This window comes from Emys orbicularis, chromosome 22 (assembly GCF_028017835.1).
Source record: "Emys orbicularis isolate rEmyOrb1 chromosome 22, rEmyOrb1.hap1, whole genome shotgun sequence".
Classification (NCBI taxonomy): domain Eukaryota; kingdom Metazoa; phylum Chordata; order Testudines; family Emydidae; genus Emys; species Emys orbicularis.
Genome location: NC_088704.1, coordinates 23,700,046 through 23,710,598, shown reverse-complemented (window position 1 = coordinate 23,710,598; position 10,553 = coordinate 23,700,046). Strand labels below are relative to the sequence as shown.

Sequence of the window (10,553 nt, the reverse complement as noted above, 5' to 3'; positions counted from 1 at the left end):
AATTATTGACTATGTATTTAGGAACCTATCTTTAGGAACAGATTTGTAAAAATATTGGCTGATATATGTAAATGCATCTGGGCAAGTACTTCAGAGTGGGGCAAGGTTGCAGCTTTTAGTTAACCCAGGATACCTCCTGTTCTCACTTACGTTTAGGGAAGCTTCCTAGGGGCCCAGTGTATGGGAGGGCCAGTTTGTCAACGCAAAGATTACAAAACAAAATAAAAAAGGCACAGTACCTAGCACAATGGGGACTTGCTCTACGACTGAGACTCCTAGGTGCTCTGATACTACAAATAATAGTAAGGTGAGGTGTGGTAAGCTGAAGCCAGAGGACATGGTGTCTGAGCCTCCTGCCGTTGGGCCCTTCCTCTGTGTAGATGGGCTACTCTAGGGAATTTTACAAAAAAACCGCTGGGGCTGGGGCTGAGGCTGGTTCATCTGAAAACCCCCTGGGGAGGCCAGACTGCTGCGTGTGCCGGAGTGCCAGGAAGGCGAGCGGGACCGGAGCGCTTTGAGATCTGCGGGTGGACAGCGGAGGGGCGCAGACGGGCCCCACGAGACCCTCACTAGACCCGGGAGAGCCCGGCCTCGCGCGTGGGCAGGGTGCGACCCCGGCCTCGCGCTCAGGGGCGCGTGGGGGTTTCCCGCGAGCCGCCCCCGCCGGCCGGTGACTCAGCGCGCCGGGGGCGGTCAGACAAGGGCCGCTCCGAGCCCGGCGCAGGCAGAGACCGTGAGGCGCTCGGCCGGGAAGCAGGCGCGGCAGTTTCGCAGGTAAGGCCGTGGCGCGGAGGGCGGCTGGCTCCATCCGGGGTCATTGCGGGCTTCCGGCTGGTCCGGGCTGTCCCGGCGGTTCGCCTAGGGCCGGGCCGGGGTGCGGCCTGGCTCAGGCCGGTGTGTTGCCTTTCAGACGCAGGGAGACGCGCCGCCCCGGAGCAGCCTCTCGCCTAGAGCCCATGGGACGCGGCCACTCGCCGCTCGTGACGGCGGCGCTGCTGCTGCTGAGCTTGGGTCCGGCCGCCCTGACGCCCGCGCTCCCCACGCGCTGCCCGCCCGGTAAGTGCCCTGGGGCCGGGGAGGGACCGAGCGGGCTGGGGCCGGGGCCGGCCGGGGCCGGGGCCGGGGCCGGCCCGGGGCTGCAGCAGCGGGGGCCCCGTTGGTCAGCGCTGGAGCTAGCCGATCTCTCTGGCTCCTTCGCAGGCAAGTTCCTCAGCTGCGCGGACTGTGGGACGAGCCCAGACGAAGTTTGTCTTGCCTGCCCCAGGGGCACTTTCTCCGCCACGGCCAGTGCCCAGGAGACGTGCACCAGATGCCGCAGGTGTGAAGGTAAGTGCTGCCCTGTCTACAGCTCCGGCTGCCTGAATTACTGCCCAGACGGGGGCACACCTGGGTATGGAAATTGTATGGCGGGCCATGAATGCTCACGAAATTGGGGATGGGGGCTCTGGGGTGGGGCCAGAAATGAGGAGTTCAGGGTGCGGGAGGGGGCTCTGGGCTGGGGCAGGAGGGGTGGGGTGCAGGGAGGTGAGAGGTTTGGGGCATAGAAGGGTGCTTTGGGCTGGGACTGAGGGGTTCAGAGGGCGGGAGGGGGATCAAGGATGGAGCAGGGGCACAGGGAAGGTGAGGGCGCCAGGTTGGGGTGCAGGCTCTGGGGTGGGGCTGGGGCTGATGGGTTTTGGGTGCAGGAAGGTGCTCTGGGCTGGGACTGAGGGGTTCGGAGGGTGGGAGGGGGATCAGGGCTGGGGCAGGAGGGTGGTTCAGGAGGTGCAGGCTCCAGGCGGTGCTTACAGGGCAATCCCTAGCTATTCTGGGGTCCTACACAACCCCCCGCCCTGCCCAGGGGTGTGGGGGAACTACCCCCCAGCACTCACTGGCAACACAGCTGGGGCCAGGTCCCTGAACTTCCCCTGGTGGTGAGTGCAAGCCCGGCCCTGCTGCAGTCTCAAGGGGCGGGGCAGGGGTGGAGCAGGGTAGGGGCTTTGGGGAAGGGGTGGAGTGGGGGCTGGACTGGGGCCTGGACTGGGGCGGGGCAGGAGTGGGAAGAGGCGGGGCAGGGGCTGGAACAGTATGCAGCTGTGCAGGGCACCAGGAAATTTGGTGCCCCAAGTTTCCTGGTGCCCTATGCAGCTGCATACTTTGCATATGGGTAAGGTCGGCCCTGGGTGCTTACCTCAAGCGGCTCCCAGAAGCAGCAGCATGTTCCTCCTCCGCTTCCTACACAGAGGTGTGGCTAAGAGGCTCTGCTGCATGCTGCCCCATCCGGAGGTGCTGCCCCTGCAACTCCCATTGGCCGCAGTTCCCGGCCAATGAGAGCTGCGTGGCGGTGCTTGGGGCAGGGGCAGCGTGTGGAGCAGAGCCCCCTGGCTGCCCCTACGTGTAGGAGCCGGGGGGGGGGGGGGAGGGGGAACATGTCGCTGCTTCTGGGAGCCATGTGGAGCAGCCCCAGACCCCGCTCCCCAGCAGGAGCTCGAGGGCCGGATTAAAATGGCTGGCGGGCCGGATGCGACCCATAGGCCGTAGTTTGCCCATCCCTGATCTAGTAGGTGTGTGAGCATAGCAGGGTGTAGTGTACACAGATGTTGAGCTGTAAATGGAATTGTTCAGCCTTGGAAGCTAAGGTAAGCGCACTGTTGGTACATGATTAATAATCTCTAGATCCATGGGCCTTTTAAACAGCATATCTCTTTATGCTGTGTCTCTTCTCCCCCCCCCCCCCTCCCCCCCATGCAAAGTTTCGCTTGGAAATAAAATTGTGCAAAGGTAGATATGTTAATATACCCCAGCTCCTGTTTTGTGTGTGAGTCAGAAGTGCATGGCTGTATTTTTGTGACTCTATTAAGTATGTAAGCAAAAATTTGGTCCCTAGCTGTCATAAGGGCTTTTGTAATAAGACCCTCAGCTGGCCTCAGTTTGGATACCCTTGTATTACCCAAAAGGAAAAAAAGTTCACTTTTTAAAAAAAAATTAATTGCTAAAGTGAAAATCAGTTTGGTGCATCCATTGCACTTTTCTGGCCTGCACTCTCAGCTTGAATCCTCTGAAGAAAATCAGGCAGGAGGTCCCTCTACTCATCACAGCCCTGTTATGATGTTTTACTAGGATGAGCTCATTTCTGTCCCAGATTCTTTGAGGAATGAGTGCCAATGTGGGATATCTGTGTTTGCTCTACAGGAAAATTCAAATATGAAAGGAAGTGTTCTCCAACAATGGATGCAGAATGTGCATGTAAAGATGGGCATCGCTGTATTGGAAAAGACTGTTCTAAATGTGTAGAAAACTGTGGAGTAGGTCAGGAACCTCTTGAAGAAGGTAAGGCTGCCTTTGTCTCATTACTCCCTGTAAAACTCTTAGGTGCCAATAACAGTAGAAAAGTCCAAGTGACTGTTTGCAGAACTGGGGCCTTATTGTAGTACTTGCTGGTTCATTAGCTCAATAAAATTCCATTAACATAGGTAGGGCCCTACCAAATTCACAGTCCAAGTTGGTCAATTTCATGGTCATAAGATTTCAAAATCATAAATTTCATAATTTCAGCTATTTCAATCTGAAATTTAAGGGTGTTGTAACTGTAGGGGTCCTGACCGAAAACGGAGTTGTGGTGGTGGTGGGTCGCAAGGTTATTGTGGGTGGGGTTTGGTACTGCTACCCTTACTCATCTGCTGCTGCTGGAGCGCTGCGGCTGCTGGCCGTGAGCTTAGAGCTGAAGGCACAGCTGCCGCCAACATCAGTGCAGAAGTAATGGCATGGTATGGCATTGCCACCCTTACTTCTGCCCTGCTGCTGGCAGGTGCGCTGCCTTCAGAGCTGGGCGCCGGCCAACAGCTGCTGCTCTCCAGCTGCCCAGCTCTGAAAGCAGCACAGAAGTGAAGGTGGCAATACCACAACTCCCCTGCAACTCCCTTTTCGGTTAGGATCCCCAGTTTGAGAAAGGCTGGTCTCCCCTGTGAAATCTGTATAGGGTAAAAGTACACAAAAGACCAGATTTCATGGTGGGAGACCAGATTTCACGGTCCATGACACATTTTTCATGGCTGTGAATTTGGTAGGGCCCTAAACATAGGCCTTGTTCCTTTGGGATACGAGTGACAAAGAAAAGATACCTGCAGAACTCTGGAATAACAAGAACAGAGACATTCTGGCCTTGGGGCACAGTTCATAGGAGGACAGTTGGCTCTTCAGTATCTGGAAATACATTAACAGAATTAGTCCTGTCAGCTCAAGTTCAGGGGCCTCAAGCAACTTGTTTACAATGAAAGCCACTTATTAAAATATTCACTTTAGTTAATGTAAGACCTTTACTGATCCTTACATTTTTGTTTATACAAGCCACTGATGATGAACATTGACATATAAATGCTAAATTATTTTTGCTCAGCTGTACAGTAATGTCTCTTGCACCATTTTAAACTTCAATTTATATAAATGGTAAAACTCTTTGTATTTTTCAAAGCTTGCCAGACTTGTCCTAGTGGGACATTTAACAATCAGACCAATGGTCCCTGCAGACAATGGACAAAGTAAGTACTTTTTTAAAAAACAAGTGATATAGCTTTTTGGGTCTGGGTTTAATTCATTTTCATACATTTTTTTTTTTTTAAACATATTTAAGATGCCTTCCAGATAAGGTCCTGGTGAATGGGACTAATAGGAGTGATGTGGTTTGCGGACAAGCTTCTGAAACTATGACTCCATCCACCATTTCCATCGTAGTCCCTATCCCTGTACAAGGTGAGTTATTGCCTAATAATTCCTCGCTAGAGTGAAATAGTTACAGCTTGCCTTGGAATTAAATAAACTAAGGCTCTCATACTTATAACTGAACTTAAGGGTCCTTTTATTTGTCTCCAGTCTCACAGATTGGTGCAGCAGCAGCAACTCTGAGCAGTAAAGGCAAAAAGAAAAGTAGCTCTTGTTGTTTAGGGACAAATAATCCAGCTGCTTCCATTGCAGAGGAGCTTTGCTCTGCAATCATTTTTAAGGAATGTTTTTGCTTCTCAGGGAAGGATCTTCAGGTGGTCACCGTCGGGATCGCTGTTACTGTGGCCGTGGTGGTATGCATAATGTTTCTGCTGCCTTTGTATGTGTGCTTCAGCATCTGCGACAAAAAGAAACTACCTGCTATGTTCAAGAAAAGTAAGACATGCTACCTACAAACTTCCTTTTCCTAGTGGTGGGCAAGCAGGCAAGAATCCAGGTTTCAGAGTTTCCTTGAAAGCTAGCAGCATAGTTGAACTTAAAAATGTGTTCTTTGAAAGTCCGTCACTATACTGTGAAAAGAAAATCAGGTTTTAGATTATTATTATTTAAAAAAAAAAATCGGGCTATTGGGAGGAAATTGGCTTTAGAAATGTTACAAAGGAGGTTTCCCGTGGCCCTTTGGAATTTGGTAGTGACTGAAGCTGAGTGAGTAATTTATTTTTTGGGAGTCAGCCAGCAAATTAAAAATCAGAAAAAAAAATTGGTTCCATTCAGAAAATGTTCAGACTTTGTATGCAAATTGGAAGTGTCAATTTTGGATCATCTGTTTCATTTCAGTCAGAAAAAGTGTGTGTGTCCATCCATGTCTGTCCCCTTTTAACCTTTATCCCAGTGATTTAGTGCACTTGCCTGGAATGGAGGAGAACCACATTTGAATCCAAACTGTGGAGCAGGGACTCAGACTCACATCTCCTCCCTCCCAAATGAGCATCTGAAGCACCAGGCTATAGGCTATTCTGTGTGGGTTGCTCTCAGTCTCTCTTGTTGAAGTTGTTCCATTTCCGTATTAACTACTTAAATATTAATTGGGCCAAAGAGAGAGTGCAAATGACTTTATAGCCTGGTGATTAAGGCACTCACTTGGGAGGTAGGCTATGAAAACTCGAATCTTCTCTCCGCATGATTCAAAGTGGTCTGTCAAGTGCCCTAACCACTGGGCAAAAGATTAGGAGGACGACATACAGAGACACATGGGTTTCTGAAGCACATGGATTTCTGAAGCTGGCGCTGAAAAAGTTTTTCCCAGCCAAAACTAATGTCAAATTCGTGAATAGTTGCAGGTTCATCGAAACAGCATTTTTTTGGAAACTAAACTATTTGGCCAAAAAATGTGACCCAGCTCTAGAAGTGACACAATTTTGTAAAGATACAATATTTGACAGGTTCCTACCTGCCTAAGACCGACAACAAATGAAACCTCAGGAAGCTCCCAGGAAATGACACTCTTAGGTGTACCGGTGGGACATCACCTGCACAATGGTAGAGAAACCTCCTATCTTCCTCAGTATCTCTGCTTCTGTATGGGGAAGGACATGTTCACTTAGACAGGCATGAGCTAAGAACACAGTATGTTACATTCCACTTCAATCTGGGTTTTTAACTCCCAACAGAATGCCAGTCACAACATGTTAAGACTACTGCCTCCATGGGTTTAATTAGTATCTTATGGTTCTATGTATTTATGCACCTTGGAGATATTCTGGAGTGTGTCTTGGCTAATCTTTTAATGTGACTCTCAAGTGACATGAAAGGAAGAAAAGGGAAGGAAACCCATCCTTTTCTCCACACCCTTTCCTGTGGCACTTCCTGCGGCCGGAACTCCCTCCTTGACTTGGTCTGGCAAGCTTCAGTCCTCCCCTTCATGTCCTTCCTGAAAATGGATTTCCTCCAAAAAGCCTATAAACCCTACCTGCAGAGAGAGGCGTTAACATGTTAGCTGAAAACCCAAAACATTAAATTTAAACAAATTGAAGGGTGACACTCTCCTGCCTGCTCTTGATTCCACAATCTCCCTGTTTTCTGCTCCCTATTCCTTTGTTTATATTTTTTGTCCATTCAAATTGTAAGGTCTTTGGAGTGCAGAACCTGTGTACACTATGTTGGCACTAAACTCTGTGTGTGTTTACACCCCCCCACACATACACACACACACACTCCCACAGTTTAGTGCCATCAGCTGAAAATAAAATCAAATATTTCAACCATGAGATGTTCATGGGATGGGTAAGAAAAGTAGAATTAAGCATGTACATGTTCTGTTGTAGTCAAACAGCAGTTGACTGTGTGTGTATATATTTGTGTATATAACTTGCCAGCAAGTTAAAGAAGTATGGGCTGGATGAATGGACTATAAGGTGGATAGAAAGCTGGCTAGATTGTCGGGCTCAACGGGTAGTGATCAATGGCTCCATGTCTAGTTGGCAGCTGGTATCAAGCAGAGTGCCCCAAGGGTCGGTCCTGCGGTCGGTTTTGTTCAATAACTTCATTAATGATCTGGAGGATGGCGTGGACTCCACTCTCAGCAAGTTTGCAGATGACACTAAACTGGGAGGAGTGGTAGATACGCTGGAGGGTTGGGATCGGATACAGAGGGACCTAGAGAAATTAGAGGATTGGGCCAAAAGAAACCTGATGAGGTTCAACAAGGACAAGTGCAGAGTCCTGCACTTAGGATGGAAGAATCCCATGCACTGCTACAGACTAGGGACTGAATGGCTAAGCAGCAGTTCTGCAGAAAAGGACCTAGGGGTTACAGTGGACGAGAAGCTGGATATGAGTCGACAGTGTGCTCTTGTTGCCAAGAAGGCTAATGGCATTTTGGGCTGTGTAAGTAGAGGCATTGCCAGCAGATCGAGGGACGTGATCATTCCCCTCTATTTGACATTGCTGAGGCCTCATCTGGAGTACTGTGTCCAGTTTTGGGCCCTACACTACAAGAAGGATGTGGAAAAATCGGAAAGAGTCCAGCGGAGGGCAACAAAAATGATTAGGGGGCTGAAACACATGACTTATGAGGAGAGGCTGAGGGAACTGGGATTGTTTAGTCTGCAGAAGGGGAGACTGAGGGGGGATTTGATAGCTGCTTTCAACTACCTGAAAGGGGGTTCCAAAGAGGATGGATGTAGACTGTTTTCAGTGGTAGCAGATGACAGAACACGGAGTAATGCTCTCAAGTTTCAGTGGGGGAGGTTTAGGTTGGATATTAGGAAAAACTTTTTCACTAGGAGGGTGGTGAAGCACTGGAATGGGTTACCTAGGGAGGTGGTCAGGCTTGACAAAGCCTTGGCTGGGATGATTTAGATGGGAATTGGTCCTGCTTTGAGCAGGGGTTTGGACTAGATGACGACCTGAGGTCCCGTCCAACCCTGATATTCTATGATTCTAAATCTCCGCTGGTTATTTCCATTAGTAGAAATTTCATTAAAGAAACTGGTTTATGAGCAGGGCTTTGGAGCTGTGCTCCGGCTCTGCTCCAGCTCCAGGCAAAAACCTGCAGCTCTGCTGTTCCGGAGCTGCTCCAGCTCCAGGCTCCGCTCCAAAGCCCTGTTTACGAGTAAAATCAACCTTGCAACTGATATGTGGATTTATTCTAATCCATATATGAAACCTATTTGGTGCCAATAGTGGTATTTCAATCTATAGGGGAAAGCAATATTGTTCTCTGAAGTCTGGAGAGTCCATGCTGCCAGCTCTCCTCACCTCAATGAGAGCCTCCTGTGTGTTGGGGAAAGCAAAGCACAATAGACTAACTTACCAGGAAATATCTTTGGAGAAAAAGGCAATTTCAGGTCAAATAACTGAACAATTCTGAAGAACTTCCTAACACCATGCAGTCATTGCTGAGGGAAAATGATATATGAGTGATAAAAAATGCAATTCAAGTTACTCATCTCTTTCTGTTTAGTGAATGTAACACCTGAGCAATCGACTCAGGAGGAGGATGCCTGCAGCTGCCGCTTTCCAGAGGAAGAACAAGGAGACTGTGATGACTGTAGCAAATCCAAACTATTCAGAGATTCCTTGGTGCATTAGAAACTGGACTCTCTAAGGAAGCCAATTGTGGTTTCCTTTCCTTTGAGAGCACAGGACAGGAGCCTGGTTACATAATTGGGGAGGGGGGGGGAGTAGATGCAGGTTAAGTGAATTTTAAAACTTATGGACTGAACAATGCAGTCGGTGGTGGATGAAGCAGGTCTTTCTCAGTACATCACTGTCCTACAGACAGAAGAGTTGGTCCTTTATTTAAAAAAAACAAAAAACAAAAACCTCTTTAAAAATTAACCCTTGCCAACATCTCAAATTCTAACGAAACTCTCTGGGCAGCATCTTTAAAATGAAAGGAAACATGCTAACTTTTTTTCATATGCTGGGACTAATATTTCTAATATATTATGATTTGCCCTAGAGACTAAAAAGCATCAATAAGACAGGAACCACAAGCCAGACTGGTCTTCTGTTACCTCTAGTAGGAGATGCCTATGCTATAGCTTACTTATTCAAGTTTGGGAGTGAGAATAATGTTCCTGAAGACTAAACACTGACTACAGCTAGGTACAGTACAGGCAGCCAGCATACAAGCTTCCACCACTTTGCTCTTTTCATGTCTGGAACTATAGCCCCTCCTAATTCGTGCTCAGCTATCACACTAATGGGTGTGGTATAAAATCCTAGACCGATACTATTTCAACTCCCAGAATGAACTTTCCTATTCCAGTTTAGTTAGAAGTTAAAAGGAATATGGTAAGTCAGGGTTGTCAAATGCCTCAGAACACCTTTTCCGTGCTTTCCAAATAGCTGTTGCATTGATTGGCTTTGTAGTTGGAGTGGCAACACCGGGGCCACCCCAAGTACCGCCCCTGCAACTCCCATTGGCCAATGGGAGCTGCAGAGGCGGCACCTGTCTGTGTAGAAGCTGGAGGGGGGACATGCTGCTGCTTCTGGAAGCTGCTTGAGGTAAGCACCACCTGGAGCCTGTACCCCTGCCCCAGCCCTGATCCCCCTCCTGCCCTCTGAACCCCTTGGTCCAAGCCTGGAGCACCCTTCTGCACCCCAAACTCTCATCCCCAGCCCCACCCCAGAGCCCCTTCCCACACACTGAACTCCTCATTGCTGGACCCACCACAGACCCTGCACCCCCAGCCAGAGCCCTCATCCCCTCCCGCACCCCAACCCCAATTTTGTGAGCATTCATGGCCCGCCATACAATTTCCATACCCAGACACGGCCCTTGGGCCAAAAAGTTTGCCCACCCCTCGGATACACTGTGACAAGTTAATTTGATCTGAGACCATGTGATTAGTGCAACTGGACTGTATCATCCTTTTGATCTTAAAATATTACCCTCTGATTTTTGGATATGTTAAATACGGTACATACATTGCAGGTACAGTACATGTAAAATATAACTTACTATGTTGCTAATTTCATAGGTAGAACTATGAGGTTAGAAATACACTTTCTGACATGAAAATATCTGCCTTGATCGGTCACTATTGCTTTTAATTTGAATAAGAATGGGAATGTGTATGTTTGAGTCGTGGCATTGGCAGTGATAGTTGTACCCTTTTACAGCACTATAAATGTATATTATATTTTATCATTAAGTGTTATTCAAAAATATAATGAAAGTCAACATGTCATGTAAAGAGTGGTTTTGGTGGGTGTGTTTTTTAAACTAGGCAAGGTACATTCCTTCTAGCAGATGAATGAGAGCCCAGTCACTTTCTCCATGCAACATAAGCCTTATGTAGCAGTAATTTTTTACCAAACTCATGCTTGCTGGTTTTGATTAAATT

General features: G+C 48.5%; 1 protein-coding gene across 1 annotated transcript; it reads left to right on the top strand.

Annotated features, from left to right (window-relative positions):
• The first annotated feature begins 956 nt into the window (after positions 1–956).
• Positions 957–8,790, top strand: TNFRSF9 (TNF receptor superfamily member 9). The gene is made up of 7 exons (XM_065421170.1): positions 957–1,056; positions 1,201–1,326; positions 3,172–3,309; positions 4,451–4,517; positions 4,610–4,728; positions 4,999–5,133; positions 8,663–8,790. The coding sequence occupies exons 1-7, from the start codon at positions 957–959 to the stop codon at positions 8,788–8,790; spliced, it is 813 nt and encodes a 270-aa protein (XP_065277242.1).
• The last annotated feature ends 1,763 nt before the right edge of the window (positions 8,791–10,553 follow it).

Excerpts from the sequence above, each read along its gene's own strand:
- TNFRSF9 (XM_065421170.1), top strand. The coding sequence starts at position 957 with ATGGGACGCGGCCACTCGCCGCTCGTGACGGCGGCGCTGCTGCTGCTG. Across the intron at positions 4,729-4,998 it reads AGTCCCTATCCCTGTACAAG|GGAAGGATCTTCAGGTGGTC; the intron begins GTGAGTTATTGC and ends TTTGCTTCTCAG. Across the intron at positions 5,134-8,662 it reads ACCTGCTATGTTCAAGAAAA|TGAATGTAACACCTGAGCAA; the intron begins GTAAGACATGCT and ends CTTTCTGTTTAG.